The sequence below is a fragment of the Sebastes umbrosus genome, chromosome 14, assembly GCF_015220745.1.
Source record: "Sebastes umbrosus isolate fSebUmb1 chromosome 14, fSebUmb1.pri, whole genome shotgun sequence".
Taxonomy (NCBI): domain Eukaryota; kingdom Metazoa; phylum Chordata; class Actinopteri; order Perciformes; family Sebastidae; genus Sebastes; species Sebastes umbrosus.
Window position 1 is genome coordinate 4,852,574 of NC_051282.1, and position 17,271 is coordinate 4,869,844.

At 41.9% G+C, this 17,271-nt stretch overlaps 1 protein-coding gene across 4 annotated transcripts; it reads right to left on the reverse strand.

Moving 5' to 3' along the window:
* Positions 1–1,720: 1,720 nt before the first annotated feature.
* Positions 1,721–16,432, reverse strand: slc16a6b (solute carrier family 16 member 6b). 4 transcript variants are annotated; one of them, XM_037791959.1, is made up of 6 exons: positions 16,376–16,432; positions 9,011–9,260; positions 6,868–7,011; positions 5,859–5,987; positions 2,752–3,630; positions 1,721–2,672 (listed from the first exon to the last, which is right to left on the reverse strand). In XM_037791959.1, the coding sequence occupies exons 2-6, from the start codon at positions 9,240–9,242 to the stop codon at positions 2,368–2,370; spliced, it is 1,689 nt and encodes a 562-aa protein (XP_037647887.1). In that variant the 5' UTR covers positions 9,243–9,260; positions 16,376–16,432; the 3' UTR covers positions 1,721–2,367. The 4 variants fall into 4 exon arrangements, with proteins under 4 accessions (XP_037647887.1, XP_037647888.1, XP_037647885.1 ...); XM_037791960.1 differs by lacking the exon at positions 16,376–16,432 and adding an exon at positions 12,110–12,287; XM_037791957.1 differs by lacking the exon at positions 16,376–16,432 and adding an exon at positions 11,834–12,025.
* Positions 16,433–17,271: the final 839 nt, after the last annotated feature.

The following is a 17,271-nucleotide window of genomic DNA, read 5'->3' on the forward strand; positions in this document are numbered from 1 at the left end:
AAACAACCATTCACGCTCACATTCACACCTACGGGACATTTAGAGTCAGTGATTAACCTAACCTGCATGTCTTTGGACTGTGGGAGGAAACCTGAGCGCCCGGAGAAAACCCACGCTAACACGACCCTCTTGCTGTGAGTCGACAGTGCTAACCACTGCACCACAGTGCCGCCGCAACTCTGGGCCCAATTCTACAGTTTAAAGGTCAGCGGCTGATAGAATAGTTTTAAAATGATGTTTTAATATCGCTTGGATCACACGGCCGCTATGTAGCCCCACAATCACAATGTCAGGTGACATGAGTGTGGGAAAAACAACAATACGCCCGAAGCCTTTTGGCAACGAAAGTGGATGTTAGGCCACAAATCTGATGCCAAGCGGAGCTGATCTAATCTCTATAAACAAGATTCTGCATTCACACGTAGAATCTGTAATCAACGGCACAAGATTTGGGCATCGGGAGCGTTCTGGTTTCCGTTTTTGTAGTCCGAGTAGTATTGACCAATCACGTTCTAGCAGGCTTTGGTTGAAGGTAGGTAAACAGTCCGTGTGGAGGGCAGAAGAGGCAGGACCCGTCGGCTATCGTCTGACGATGATTTAGCTTTTTAGTGGTTTCAAATTAGCTTGTAAACTGGCAACTTGTGAAATCTGGCCGTACACTCAAACTCCAGTCTCGCATCTCAAGTTACTAATCGGACTGCAAACAATTCGCCAGACTGATAGCTGACGGGTTCCGTGATTGAGAACAGGTTTTCAGGATGTCAAGTAATCCTTCTGAGAGGATTACTGAACATGAAAGCAGCAGGACAACGAGGTAAAACTGGGCTTGCTCGGCAGATTAAACATAGCTACCCAAATTGATATTTGATTTGATCTTGTTTAGATCTTAAAGGTCCCATATCATGCTAATTTTCAGGTTCATACTTGCATTTTGTATTTCTACTAGAACATGTTTACATTCTTTAATGTTCCAAATAATCTCTATTTTCCTCATACTGTCTGCCTGAATATACCTGTATTTACCCTCTGTCTGAAACACTCCGTTTTAGTGCATTTCAACGGAATGGCAACGGAATTGCGTTTCCTGGCAACAGCTTGGGTCCATGTTTACTTCCAGCACTTAAACCTGCTTTCTCATGTAAAAGACATACAAATCTCACTTTTAACCATATGGGACCTTTAAGTTCTGGATGTTTCATTACTTTTATCGTGCTTTTATTGTAAAGCACTTTGTAACTTTGTTTTCGAACGGTGCTAAATAAAGTTATTATTATTATTAAATTGACAGCACATACTGTATAAAGGATATTGAGCAGTTCACCAGCATGTTGAGGGAAACAAGTATGTGCTCAGTAAATAAATCGCCGTGAACTTTAGGTTCTTCTCTTGTAACGTGGATGCTTTTCAGTTTGTCTGCCGTTACTTGTAACAAGGTCATCGTATAGTACATCATGAGAACTTAAATAATAGATATTACAGTCAATGCTTTCACCCGAAGCAGTGCAAAATTAAGGATGTAAAGGTTCCTTAGACTCGTGCAAAATGAATCCAACACAACCTCCAGTATCATAGAATCATAGAATACAGGCTACAGAGACTAAGCTGAAGCTCAAGGATCAGTGAACACTGCTGCAATAATTAGGTTAGTTACCATAGTGGTAGAACTTAAAATATCGATTACATGAATGTGCATAAGGCTGACGGATAAGACACAAAACTGTATGCACAAATTGCTTTTCTTGTCCACCTTTAGCAGTACTGAAATCATTCTTCCATGCATCAAATGTGTACAGGTAGCTTATCCACGGTTCATTTTGCAAGAATTACATTTTAAAGCCGCGGCGTGTTCCGCTGTGTGTGAAGATGTGACTGTGTTCATGTGGTTGTCGAGCTTGCATCCATCATGTGTTGAACGACACGTCGTGCAGGTGTTGAAGCAGGGCTCTGATGAGGACGCACGCCTCGACATCAGCAGGAATCGATGAGCACAACTTCAGCTTCTGACAGATATCAACTCCTGCTCATGACGCGCTTCAGTATCCATGACGACAACACGTCTTTCCTGAGATAAAAGGTACTCAAACTAATGATAGTATATACGGAGGATTGTGAAAGTGAGGTTTTCCCTAAACAGCTGGAACAGGAATGTGTGTAAAGTAGTGAAATAGCTAAGGTGTGACCATGAGCTCCGCATGGATGTGTCTTTGGTATTAGAGGACAGACTTCCTGGGAAGGAGTGAACTTCAAGCTTTTGAGAATGTGAGAGAGATTGACACCTGAGATTTGGAACCAGCAGCATCTGGGATTAGTGTTAGTGACACTGCATCTGGACTGTATTTCTTGTTGGTCCTGGTGACGAGTCAGTGGTTATGAGGTGATGTCATGCTGTGGTAAGGTTCTTATTACAGAGGCGTTGTCCTGATCCGCAGCCTGTCTGACCGGACTGTCCTCCAGGGCCAAGCCCACATCCGAAATGTCTGCCTGGCCGCTATCCTGAGACATTTTCTCCTCTTCCTCTGTGCTCCTGCCTTCCTCTTTGTTTCCGCTCCGTCTTTTGCACATGCCGGACTTGGCCGGGCCGACCAGAGCCAGGCAAACGGCGCTGAGGCCCATGCCCGCCGCACAGGAGTAGAATGCAGCTCCGTAGTTCTGCGTGACATCCACCAACGCACCTGGAAGACAAAACAGCTGTTAGGAAAAAGTCCTACACTGATGAGTGCAATCAGAGAGAAGGTGAACAGTCTCTTGTACCTCCAAGCGGCGGCCCTGCCAGCCCAGCGAAGCTCTGGATGAAGACGTACACTCCCACAGACGACGCCATCTTCTGGATGCCCACCACGTCCTCCTCAGCCAGCAGCGGGATGTGAGTGGACCCGACGGTGCCCATGAAGTAGCCGTAGAGGGCGCAGCAGACCACTAGGCCCCAGAACTCCCACACGATAGTGAAGGCCACCAGCACCAGGCACAGCAGGACCACGCAGACCAGCAGCACCAGGGTCTTCCTGCAGCGGACCTTGTTCAACACCATCCCGATGGACAGGCGGCCGAAGATCTCGGCCACGGCCATCACGGAGAGCATGTAGGAGGCCATGCCGGGCTCCACGCCGCGGCTCTTGCTCAGCTCGATGATGTAGAGCTGCGGGGCGAAGAAGCCCAGCGTGGCGAACAAGCCAAAGAGGGAGTACCAGATGAAGGCGCCGTCTTTAAGCACAGAGAAGTCCAGAAGTTTGGGGCTGGGAGGATTGACTGGGGTGGGAGGTGTGGACAGCGATGGCTCCTTGGGCTCTTTGTCCTGCACCTCCTCCCACTCCATCAGAGCCTTGCTTTCAGCTCCTGCGGTCCTCAGGTCTCCGTTCGATGTGGAGAGGGAGGTGACACCAGAGTCCTCTGAACCCCGGGACGCTCCTGACCTGATGGAAGTCCCGGTTTGTTCGTTCTCCAACTCGTAAACAGTCTGCAGCTGCTTCAAAGAGAGAGGCTGTTTGTCTGATTCAGTGTCCTCCTTCACAGGCTCCGGCTCAATGATGATTGGACGAAGGAGAAGCCCACAGCCAATCACAGACGCCTGAAAGGTGCCGAGGACAACCAGACAGTAGCGCCAGCCAATGTGTTCCTTCAGTGTGGTGAAAGCTGTGGAGAGAGGACAGCATAGGTCATTATTACTATTACATTTAGAGAGAGAGATGTAGTATATGTGTATGTATGTTATAGTGTATTTCAGATAAGACCAGAAAATGAGAGCTGGCAACTTTTTAAAGGAGTAATAAATACATCCATTTGAACTAGTTATGATATCAAAACCAATATCGCATGCTATTTATGGTCTACATCTTTTCAGTAATAGCCATTTAGTGTATTTACATGATATAATTACCTCTCTCTTCCCATGCTGGATTCAACTTGCCTTCACATGTATCCAGTGTTACTGTTTGTAATTTGATCCCATTGATAGCATCAGCCTGACTGTTACCTGTTCACTGTCCTACAGACCATGGATGTATAAAGAGAACTGGATACAGTGTTGGAGGCTGGGCCCCGTTCACTCCTATGAAAGTTGCTCATCGGCGCATGAAGCCTAAATGGCTCGACTTCCGTCTGGAAAAGTACCCGGATCTTGGGCTACATGGAACATGCGCAGTAGCGTCCGCTCGGTCACATGATTCGGTCACGGGGTCCAACCGTCACGACGTCGTCACGGCTTGCGCTCCAGCCTCGGTCTGGGTCTCAGTCACATGAACGGAGGAAGGGAAATAACTCTGGATTCGGCTATTAGTGCTTTTTACAACTTTAAAAACTAAAAAGGGCTAGTAGAGTGTTCGTACGGGGAAGTTGATTCACCTCAAAAAAAAATTATCTGCTGAGTTACAGACGTCTCTTTCCCAATGTAAGTCTATGGGAAAAAGTATTTTTGGGCCCAATGGCATCACGTGACTGACACGGAAGTTGCAGTACCGACGTTTGGCCACTACGAAAGTTGGGATCAACGAGCGGCGCACTTCCTGGGGGCTTGTCTACAGCCCTATCAGAGCTGGATTTAACTGAAGTTACTGCTAATGCTAATGCTAAACCAACATTTCCTACCGCTGATGCTTCACATTTTCAACTGGCAAAACACGGGATGGCTTTTATTGTGAAGCACTCACAGGAAACCAATGTATTTGTAACATAGGTTAGTGCGATCACCACGGTAAGTTAACCACGACCGTTCACCGAAAATGTGTCTACAAAATAGTGTATAAGTTGTAAATACTGCAGGTAGTAAAGCTCCTCAGCAAGGTAAACAACTTACACACTCAATATTTAGTGCCCGAGCACCGGCAACGTCGGGCCAGCGAAGGCCCTATTGACACTGTAGGCATTATTCTTTTTTTTCTTTTTCTTTTTCATGCAAATGAATTGCTCTTTTCGAGGCCTTTGCCACGCTCAAAACGGTGCTAAACTTGGCACATTTATCAGACGCGGTGAAAAATTTTATATTTTAATGGTCTCGGGCTTGGCTATTGCAAATTGGCTCGCTAGCGCCCCCTAGAATGTTGGAAAAATGTAGCCCCTCGCTCCATCTTCACCTACATGTATGATATTTGGTAGACAGATGTAACATGTGGAGATGCACAAAAAAGCCTCTTGGAAGTATGCCCAAAACTCAACAGGAAGTCAGCCATTTTGAATTTAATGTGCGATTTTTGTTTCATAGGTCATGTACTTTCGTGTAACTCCTCCTACAGATTTAATCAGAACAACTTGAAATTTGGTCAGGACCATCTTAAGACCATAAGGATAAAAAGTTATTCAATGGTGAGTTTTCACTGACCGTGGCGTGGCGGCCATTTTGGGCCATTCGCCATGAAACAGGAAGTTTCTCCACTGTACGTAGTCTGATCCGCCCCGAATTTCTCAGGCATGATAAGGGTCCAGTCATGATGTCATTTACATGCAAAAATAGACTCATAGCCCCGCCCCAAGACGTTAGCCCCACCCCCTTCCATAACTCATGAACCGTTTGTCGTAGAGTCTTTTGGGAGGTGTCATATCACTCAGCAGAGGGTTCCTGTTTCATTCGTATGGTTTTCCCCGCCCCTTACGCATTAGCCACACCCCCTTTCATAACTCATTAACCGTTTGTCGTAGAGTCTTGTGGCAGGCGTCATTGCACTCATCAGAGTTCCGGTTTCATCGTGCCTGGCCACGTCGATCGACGTCCCGCCAGTACCCTCGACGCGCAAGGAGGTGCGAGGGCCCGTTCATCGCTGCTCGCAGCTTTAATATTATTATTATTATTATTATTATTATCAAAAATAGCTCCAGTTTATTAAGGTTGTATTTTAGCTAACTGCCCCCTCTGAGACTCGAACACTCACCCGGAGCAAATGCAAATATGGCGAAGGATTCTCCGGAGGAAGCGACGGAGGTGACGAGGGCCCGCCGTCTGGAGAAGTACTGGGCTAGGATGGTGACGGTGGGGAGGAAGGCGAAGGAGTAGCCGAGGCCTGTAAACAATGAAGAGAAGAGAAAAAGGGGAACGTGACAGCCACTGGCCCACATGGGAAGTGTCAGGTCACTCCTTTGTCAAAGGTGGCAGGCTGCGAGAGATGATTGAGCTTTGCTACAGCTGCTGCTGAAAGACAAAAAGCATGTAAAGACAAAGTAAGAGAAGCAGGGGAGAGAGGGGGTGGGGGGGGGAGGGATGTCAGGTTAGCTGTGGTCCATTTCAGATGCACAAACGTGGTAATCTAAAGCATCATCATCCAGTCAATTTATTCCTTCCTCCTCAGCCATTTCCTGCTCCCTAAATCCTGATCTGAAAGAGAATTTAGAGTTTTTTGGGGGGAATATTTGGCTGCTCCAGTTTTTCCTGCTCTGCTCTGTCACTCCTTCCTAGAAACTAAAGCTGCATGGTGTTTAGAAGAGGCTGATCACCTCTCAGTCATTGGACAGCTCTGGAAGAAACAGATTGGTTCAGATTTTGTTGTTGTTGTTGATGATGACGCTGCTTTAGTTCATTCATTACAGTCTGTTACTGTAAACAAGACAAACACATCTGCAAGATCAATACAGTCATTAATAATAATAATAATAATAAATGTTATTTGTATAGGACCTTTCCAAACATAGTTACAAAGTGCTTTACATAAGTTAAAATAGTGCAAACATCAAGATAAAAAACAATACAGAATAAAAACATAAAAACATTGGCCAAAATAAAATGTTGAACATGAGACTTTTGTACAAAAAGACAACAACAATGAAATTTAAAACAAGGGATTGCTATAAAAAGGCCTTCCTGTAAAGGTAGGTTTTGAGGCGTGATTTAAAAGAAGAAACATTACAATGAAAGACACACAAAGACAGATGGAGTTTGATAAGTACCTGAGACAACACCGATGGTGATGTACATCTCATTGATGGAGTTGGTGAAGGCCGAGGTGACGGTTCCCAGGCTGATGAGGAAGCCTCCCATCATCACTACTGGACGGCAGCCGAAGCGGTTGCTCAGCATCGTGGACAGGGGAGCTGGGGTGGGGGAGGGGGGGATGGAAGACATAACAAGCATTTCATTTAATCAGTTCAACTCAGTTAACCTATATATATTAGTTGTTGCACAATAACTTAGTATGGCCTGTTGAACAGATCATTAGTGTTATTGCTGCGCAGACATGACTGTACATGCATATGGGTGATGCACAGTTAGTATAATCATACTTAGGTTGAGGATTATTAGCTCAGCAGTAAATGGATATCACTATGTTAATGAGCAACAAAACAAACCCAGTTACTCTGAGAACTCAGGTTATACAGGTAACTGGGCGACATGTTTACGTGTACTGTAGTAACCTGGATACCGTAAATCCACATACGCATGCAGCAGATCAGTAATCAGTAGCAATTTCTCCCCTTTGCAGACCTTAATTTGGGAGCACGGCTGTCCTGTTAGAACTGAATTATTGATCGAGGATGTGTCTTCATGATTTTATGCAATACAAGTAGGGGTGTTCACAAAATTCATGGTTCGGTTCATATCACGGTTTTGAGGTCACGATTTTCGGTTCGGTTCGGTTCATTTATGTTACTGCAAGGAGGTCATGTTCTGATTTCAACATGCTTTTCATTTATTTGGCAAAAATAAGTGTTTGCCTTAATAAAAGTATGGCTTACATAAAGAACATAAACTCTTCTTCATTGTCAAATCTTAATTGAAAGAATAGGTCTTCTACAGTCATTAGTGCAAACAAAAAATGCAGCTTTGTTATTTTCATATAAATATGATGTGATTATAGACTAAGGCCTTTAACATAAATTGAAGCATAAGCTCAACCAGAACTATACTACCAAAAAAAAAAAAAATAACAGTTTAATATATGTCTCAATTCCCTGATTATCAGCTCTTAATTGAAAGATTAGTTTTTCCACTCAAAAAGTGCAGTATTTGGAGGAATACGGTTGGATTTCTGTGCCACTGTGTTATCTAAAAATAATAAACTATATATAAACTATAAAACACATTACAGGGATTGTGCTGCTGGAATTACTGTGTTGCTTAAGTGTATAGAGCGGCTAAGTAACGTGAGCCTAACTACATGAAAAAAACACACAATTGGCCTCATAACTTATTTCAAATGAACCGAACAATTCATAAACGTCCCGAACCGCGACAAGCGAACCGAATCTTTTACCTGAACCGTTCCCTCCCTAAATACAAGTGTTCAATACAAGGATGTAGAGCCGAAACAAAGATTTATTTCTTAGTTGATCGGCAGATAATTAATCTGCAACTACTTTGGTAAAAGTTATAAAAGTCATTTTTCCAGCAGAAATACTTCTCAAATGATGAATGTTTGCTGTTTCTTAGTTTAATGTTATAGTAAACCAGTCTTGCCTAGGCAGACCTATCTCCACAGCGCTGTGTCAGCGCTAAAGAAAGGTCTGGCTCCACACATTGTCATTCTGCCATAAAGGGGAACAGAAAATGCTCTGGCTAGTCGCTAAGCACAGGATGCAGACACAGTGGCCTTGCGGAAGAGGAAGAGGATGCTGTGGGAGATACGACTTTAACCCACAGTCTACATCCAGTGACTCAAACTCCAACCTATGTTTCTTCTGAGAGCTAATTTGACAACATGAAAGTGGCTGAGAGCTACTCACAGCAGATTGGCAATAGCAGACTTTCAGTCTTACTTTTATGATCCTTTAATAACATTCAGTCACTGCAATCATTGAGTCTATTACAATTCTGCCATAGGTGAAGGGCTTTTTGTTTTTAGTTAGAATGTGCGCCACTAAACGAAGCCTCTGTTGCTGTGTTGGCCTTCGTCAGCTTGGTAAACAGAGACTATCGTCTTCAGCTCTTTACCTTCTCTGTTCGTAGACTGATGTTACATCTTTTACCGACTGACACGCTCGCACCGCAAATGAGACACACACAATTGTCATTCACATTCGTGAAAAATACTCTGAAAAAGTATATATATATTTTTTCCTTTTATTGGCCTGGCTACACATATGAGTGACTGACCAGTGAAGGTAAAGATGAAGACACAGATGGAGATGACCCATGACACTCGGCTGTTGCTCTCTCCAAACTCTTCCATCAGATCCTGGAGGAAGACACCCAGGCTCTTGAGGCTCCCGTAAGTGCAGACCTCCACCAAGAAGAAGGCCACGGCCACAGCCCAGCCCCAGCCGCCGTCGGGCACCTCTGGGTAAACATTTGGACCCAAACAACGCTCGGAATTGGGCACCCTCATGGCTATACAGCAGGCCGCCTGGAGGAAGAAACAGAGATGACATCAGTGAGCTCATTTTGAAGTCCTAACTTCCACCACAAACTTACAGACACAGACTTTTCTTGGTGGAAACAACGACTGGCTGCTGCTCCTGGAGTCGTGACTGAAACTCTGACTGTCACGATTATGACATTTTAGTTGACAATTAATTGTCATACAAAATAATTGAGATTTAATCGTCTTGTTTTCTGTTCATTTTCAGTTCAGGTTGTGTTTGGTTTCGCAACTAGACCTAAATCTGTGTTGTCAATTTCAATTGCTGCTCATCGAAGTGATGCGATTGTTGGCAAAGGAGTGTCAATTCATGTTCAAATAGTTTGCTGAAACAATGTTTTACCACATGACAACTTTACTGCTAATTTATTCTCTGCTTCGATCACCAAAATCTGTCTGCTCCGAGCCACGGGTCACTCTCTCATCCAAACATTTTTATTAGGGCTGTCAAAGTTAATGCGATAATAACGCCATTTTCAAAGGGGTCCCTTGACCTTTGACCTCAAGATATGTGAATGAAAATGGGTTCTATGGGTACCCACGAGTCTCCCCTTTACAGACATGCCCACTTTATGATAATCACATGCAGTTTGGGGCAAGTCATAGTCAAGTCAGCACACTGACACACTGACAGCTGTTGTTGCCTGTTGGGCTGCAGTTTGCCATGTTATGATATGAGCATATTTTTAATGCTAAATGCAGTACCTGTGAGGGTTTCTGGACAATATCTGTCATTGTTTTGTGTTGTTAATTGAGTTCCAATAATATATATATACATAAAGCAGCATAAAGCAGCATATTTGTCCACTCCCATGTTGATAAGAGTATTAAAAACTTGACAAATCTCCCTTTAAAGTACATTTTGAACACAAACATTTTTTTTGATTCATTTGCAATTAATCGCGATTAACTATGGAAAATCATGCGATGAATTGCAATTAAATATTTTAATCGACTAATTACCTACCTAGCAACTACAACTACAGCATAACTTTCCCCAGAACTGTCGAACATACTGCTGCAGCCACGCTAACACCCGGGCAGAACATGCAAACTCCACACAGAACATTTGTAACATTGGCTTTAAAATTCCATTGATTGTGGATTCCAACAATTATGCTAAATCATCATGGTTACTATTTTCTGATTTTTTTATAGACTAAGCAATTTATTTAATTGGCTGAAAAAACAATTGATAGATTAACCTATAATGAAAATAAAAAAAATGGATTTATTATATTTCTCATATATACTATATTGCTTCTGGGGATTGATGTATTGGATTGCATCCTATTTGTTGATATGTAATGTAATTGATATCTAGGATTTTCATTGGTTTGTTCCGGGACCCACACCTGTGTGAAATCAGGTGAGGGTTCTTGGTCACATGCTGATAATGTACAGGCACCTTTATCTTGATAAAATGTGGACATGGAAATGTGATCAATATGTTGCAAGTTGGTCTAAAATCTCAGCGTCAGGCTTAGAAAAATGTTTTTTTAAGGCTGAGAAACGTTTGCAAAAATAGAAGAATCTGGCGATACGAAGATACGTATCATGATACAGGGGTTACGATTCAATATATTGTGATATATTGCGATACTGTAAGCAAGGTGATATATTTTCAATCTAATTTTCGGAAAACTGTCATTGCATAAAGAACACACCACCATATACATAAAATCTGAGTAAAAAAAGTTGACTTTTTCTGCAGTCAGAACAGTGGGATCTGCATTTATCACAGTCCCTGTATCATCCAACATCATAGCACTACTTTGAGAATGAAATAAAGTAATGACTTAGTTCATCTTTTCATGTAAGCTATTAATTTAAAATACAGTGTTTTTGAGAATTGATACAGTATCACAAAACATAATATTGCGATATTACATTTTTTCAATCTGTGAATGCATCTGAATTATGCACTTGTCTGTGATTGAATAAATGTTTTGAGGTTGTTTTTTTAACCTGCCTTGAACTGACTTGATTGACATGTTTTTAGACGCAGTATAGGAGGAAGAGGAGGAGGAGGAAGAGGATGAAGAGGAGGGGGAGGGAGAGGAGGAGGAGGAAGAGGATGAGGAGGAGGAGGGATGATGTCAATGTGCTGCATCCCAGCTGTTCCTCCAGCTCACTGATGGGTTAACACAGATATCAAGAGTATATTTACATAAAGGCCTATAGCCATTTTGTGTGTGCCAATAACATAATAACATCAATAAAGACTGTTGTGTCTCGTTATTGTCAGAGAGCAGACCACTATACCTCCTGTAGTGTCGGTTAGTCAACAGTAACACAGCGGATCAGCTGACTGCTGCCCGTGAACGTTAGACAGCATCATCTCACAGCTGCAGCTGACATGTGAACGCTACTCACCGCTACCGACGCTCAGAGAGGCTGGAGTCTTCTGCTGGTCTCTCTCCTCCTCATTTCACTGCATCTTTAATGTATTAGACTATTTACCTTTCAATCATTTACGTATTTCTTTTAAAATACAAATAAAAAATAAATAAAGACATAAGTAGTAGAGCCGATATTTTGGTCTATTTTGTCACTACCACAGAGAGCCGCATCTGTTGTCTCTCCTCGATGGTTTCCTGCTCTCTTCTCTCTTTATAGCAGCTCTTTACCGGCTCGAGCCGGTATTCAAACGCGGGCGCGCAAATCCCTCTCGGCCTCATGGACGCGCAGCGCGGGGCGGCCCTCGTGAGAGACGACACGAGACGAGGGAATCCGCTCTCTCTCTCTAAACACTCACACATAAACACACACACACACACACACACACGCATGCTGAAACACAGTTTATTTCTTAGACGTTACATAGAACTCACAGATAATTCACCTGCCGTGTGAACGTGAATGATAGTTACAGTGAATGATGTGAACACAAACCTAACATGGACAATATTTGTTCACATGGCAAGTCCACTTTTACGCATTTTATGGTCGGACGTGAATGCAGCTCCAGCACGGTCGCCGGCGGGCGCGCGGAGATGAAGAGTTTAAAGAGGCAGCATCCGGTCCCACCCTGGCGTGTTAGTGTGGAGGTCCATGCGTGAGTGTGTGTGTGTGTGTGTGTGTGTGTGTGTGTGTGTGTATGTATGTGCGTGTGTGTGGGTGTGTATGTATGTGTCAGTGTGTCAGTGTGTGTTGATTTCATTTTATAGGCTACTGGAATACAGATGAATAATGATGTGAAAATGTGGAGGGACTGAATTAAAGGTCCCATATTGTAAAAAGTGAGATTTTCATGTCTTATATATTATAAAGCAGGTTCAAGTTCTATATAAATACTGTGAAAGTATCGAAACGCTCAATATACGGAGAAATACACATTATTATTATTAGTATTCAGAAACTGTGCTTTTGAAACCAGCCGTCAGGATTTCTGTCCATTTGTGATGTCACAAATATACAATATTTAGACCATTACAAGGTTTTAAACATAAACATTCTAAATGTGTCCCAGTTTGTTTCCTGTTGCAGTGTATGTAAATGAAATCAGCTGACAGGAAGTACACATGGACCCAAGCTGTTGCCTAGCAACGCAATTCTGTTGCCATTCCATTGAAATTTACTAAAGCGGAGCGTTTCAGACAGAGCATGAATACAGGTATATTCAAGCAGACAGAATGAGGAAAATAATGTGTTTTTTAAACATTAAAGTATGTAAACATGTTCTAGTAGAAACCCAAAATACAAGTAAGAACCTTAAAATGAGCACGATATAGGACCTTTAAAGTGGCAGTAGGCAGTATATTTTTGGCATCATTGGGCAAAAATTCCATAATAACCTTTCAGCATATTGTAATTCAAGTGTTCTGAGAGAGACTTCTGCTCCTCCTCATGGCTCTGTTTTCAGGCTTTAAAAAATCTAGCCTCTGATGGGAGAATTTGACAGCAGATCTCAGATCAGCTCTTACTGCTTGTTTTTCCCCGGTCTTTGAAATCTTGCAGATGTCATAGGAGCACCGGAGGAGACAGAGGAGCATGATTTTTTTCATGAGCTACAGGAGAGGACAATGAAAAACGGGTGTCTTCAGGGAAAATGAGGAGGGTTGGAAAGTATGCCCCACATCTGCCACAGTACCACATCTGTTTGAAGGGTTGGGTTAAGAGTCACTAGACTTGTTAGGCTATACCTTTTGCCAGACTGACTCAGATGTTTTTGTACTACATGGCTGCCCTGTTAGTCACCACCATTAATTAAGCCAACAACATACTTTCATGGACACAGAAAAGCTCAGCTTAGCAGAAATGATCTTTCCCTGAACAGCCCCTAGAGTACAGATGGGATAAAAGTTCTTAACATCTGAAACCTATCCTAAATCGTATGTAATAGTCTTGTTCTTACATAAATAGAATTTGACCAAACAGATGCAACAATGTCATTATATAAAAATGCCTGACCCTTTAAGAATAAAATACTGGATTTTTATTGAAATAAATTAAATGCAATATTTTTACTTTGCTCATTTTTAAGAATATGGATGAATATCATGATGGATTTAGTCAATATTTACTTATATATACTTGTATAATTTATAAATGACTCACCTGTCTCTGCAGCTGTGACTGATCCTTTAAATGTTCAGAAGTGCTCTGAACTGGAATACTCTCAGTTTGAGACAGGGGTGTGTCTAAGAGGTGGCCAGACAAGTGCCAGCCCAGAAACCTGATTGGACCCCCCAGGTGCCACTTCAAAATCAAGTGTTTTTATTGGTTAAGAACCTTATTAAAGGTTGGCCTTCATCTCCATCAGTCCTGGAGACTGAGTTTCTAGCAAAATACTATCATTTCCAAATGGGTAGCTATCTACAACGGAGTATTAGGGCCAGATTGAGGGAAAAAAATAAATCTGAGATTCCGAGAATAAAGTCATAATATTACGAGAATAAAGTCATAAATTTACGAGAAAAAAAAGTTGTATTATGATAAAAAAGTCATACGTTTAAGAGGAAAAAGTCGTTATATTATGAGAATAAAGTCATAATAATATAAAGTAGTAATTTTACGTGTTATTTTAGAGGGGAAATAGTGTGAAAATGAGGAACGTGGAGCATCTTGTGAAGTTATACTTTAGTTTAGGTTTCACAAATAACCAAATACTTCATATTTTGGCACATCAGCATCACATTATCATCAGTATCAGGACCTTGAAAAGATTGTGCAAGAAGTTGCGTTTATTCCGAAGAAAGAACCACACAGACCTGATGGGGAAACTGCCTCTTTTGCGGAGGAGGAAAAGACTTCTTGTTTTTCTCGTAATATTACGACTTTTTTTCTCGTAAAGTTATGACTTTATTCTCATAATATTATGACTTTATTCTCGAAATCTCCGATTTTTTTTCCCTCAATGTGGCCCTAATACTCTGTCGTAGCTACCTAATGTATTTGGTGGTAAAATCTCAGAACTTTGCCCTTAAAATTCAAAATGTAACAATGTTTAATTAATTACCACTCAACACGGACACGCTGATGTTAAAACAAAATAATCATTTGTCATATCTAGGCAGCCGTTTTATGTGTGATGGTCATTGTAGAGAGAATTGTTGTGCATTGTGCATCTTTTTGCTATTCTTGATGAGGGAAGGATGCCAACTTTCATTGGTTGTTGCTGAAAGACTAAAATGTTTAAAAGAATTATTCCTGGTCTGCAGAAGTGGATTCACCTTTTGTCCTTTGCTATTTTTTTGTCCCTGTTCCTACACTTTTATTTCAGAAGCTGAACTATCAAGACAGTGCATTTTCTATGAAAAAGATGCTGTTTTCCTCTAAGTGAAGGATGTTCTTTCTTGTAGTGGCTCATTGCCACACCCCATCTTTGCCATCCTATTTAAGATGCCGCAGATATGCCACTGGTTTGCTGTGCACTCAGTGATGCAACACTGCTATGATGCAACACAAGTCCAACATAACCAGTGTGTATGATTAAAGAACAGATGTAATTTCAATGAAAGTTAGTTATTCAGTCAGACAGCAAAATTCTAAAGATGATTGAATGTTTGTCCAGACAGTTTCTCCTACATGTTACTATCAACTTCAAAATGAGATTTTGAGTATTTTCTCTAAACTTAGATCCTCTTGGCTCAGCCTTTGCTTTTGAGATTCCAATAAAATGAAAAAATAAAGAACAATATTGTCCTATGAATGTGATTTCACATTCACAAATGTTAGATATTTGTCTCAGTGATCAAATTGAATTGAAATCTGGTTTCTTAAACTTTCCCATCACTCCAGAGACCTGGGCTCTGTTCTTCTACCCTTTACTTTTGACTTAGATTGTTTTCTTGTCTTCTCCTCTTTACCCTGAAATCATTTATCCTCGTCTTCCCTCAACGGTACGTTGTCTCTCTGGGTGTGAGGTTACAGCTGGTTATAACGGTTTTCCTAACTCACGAGTTGCGTAATGTTAGACAACCACAAGGCTGCACTGATAGAGGAAATACACAATGAGGAGACTACAGAGCAACAACCTGCAATATTTGCTGAACACGTGTTTTTTTTTCGGGGTTAATTACACGAGTTCATCAGGATATTTGATGACGCAATAGTTCGTAGTTGAAGGCAGAAATGAAAACATAAAAGTAAGCCATAAAAGTGTTGGGCTGGTGGACTTTAGAGTGGTTGAAATACTGGTGAAAGGATAAGAAGCCTTTAATCTTCACACTACCAACAGATTTGGCCTCATTGTAAAAGTGCTTTGTGCAACGATTAAACACATGAACACATTAATGTATTCTCCATAAGCTGATGAGAGGAAGAATGTTGAAAATACAAACTCGTGGTATCCTGGTGGCTTAAGGGTTTTAAAGTTAAAGTCAAGTTTAATACAAATGTTCCCACGTTCCCTTATTTTCCCATGTTTTTGTGTTAAAGCAACAAATGGGGGCATACATTTTTGAAATAGGTCCAGTATTGAGGGAGAACGCTGTAACTGGCAGCTGCAAAACAAGCTGTGAAGGCATCAATGTAACGTTACATCCACTCAAAGTGCTTCTTTTTACCACTGACTGACAGGCTCCGATTGTTATTGGAAGTGTCTGACAACATTATAGAAAGGACCCTACAGAGAAATAAAACCTTTTTTTTTTTACCTTTCGCTTGATCCGGTGTGTTTGTTATTGTGTCCAGAGGCCTGTACTACGAAGTGAGTTCAACATACCCAGGGTATCTTCTCGTTATCTGGCTTAACTAACCCTAACAAACAAGATCACGCTAAGTGGTCCTACGACGCTGGTTATCAACTCGGTATATCAACTCAGGGTTTCTCAATCTGGCTGTGAGCGCGTTCACATGAACGGGGCGGTGTTTGCAGTATATGACCAATCACAGACATGGACAAGTCCACAGACTTGCAGACAGACAGGCAGAGCGGCACATTTTTACAAAGGAAGAAACTATATTAGACACATACGAAGAAGTTCAACACATAATCCAGACTATCCAGACTGCTATTATCGACCCAGTGGGTCGCTATTCTCTCTCTCTCATGATAAAAAGAAATGTTTAGGCTACTTCATAATATAAATCAACACCTGGAACACTACACTCTGCCACTGCTCCTCGCTGAGAGTCACTCGGCGTTGAGCGTCAGCCCCGTTGGAATAGGAGCAATAGTCTGGAAACAGAAATGTTTTACAGACTCTCTTTTCTTTATTCCATACTGCATAGGAACCCTGATAAGAGAGCTGTTCTTTTTTTTCTTGGTCTCTGTTTGCCCAGTCCTTGATGGAGGTGAGAGGGAACATATATCATGCACAAAGGGTGGGAGGTGGGGGTCCGTTTGTGTGGAGGGTCAGTAGTGGCCCAAGAAGCACATTTTGCACGGCAGCCACCTTAAAAATTAAAGGTCCCATATTGTAAAAAGTGAGATTTACATGTCTTTTATATTATAAAGCAGGTTTAAGTGCTATATAAATACTGTGAAAGTATCAAACACTCCATTGAGAAATACACACAGCCCGTATTCAGAAACGTTGCGTTTGAAACA

Coding starts and splice junctions, on each gene's coding strand:
- slc16a6b (XM_037791957.1), bottom strand. CDS start 11,956: ATGAGGCCGAGAGGGATTTGCGCGCCCGCGTTTGAATACCGGCTCGAG. Junction 9,261..11,833: donor AACAGATGCGGCTCTCTGTG/GTAGTGACAAAA, acceptor TTCTTCCTCCAG/GCGGCCTGCTGTATAGCCAT. Junction 2,673..2,751: donor GGCAGGGCCGCCGCTTGGAG/GTACAAGAGACT, acceptor TTTGTCTTCCAG/GTGCGTTGGTGGATGTCACG.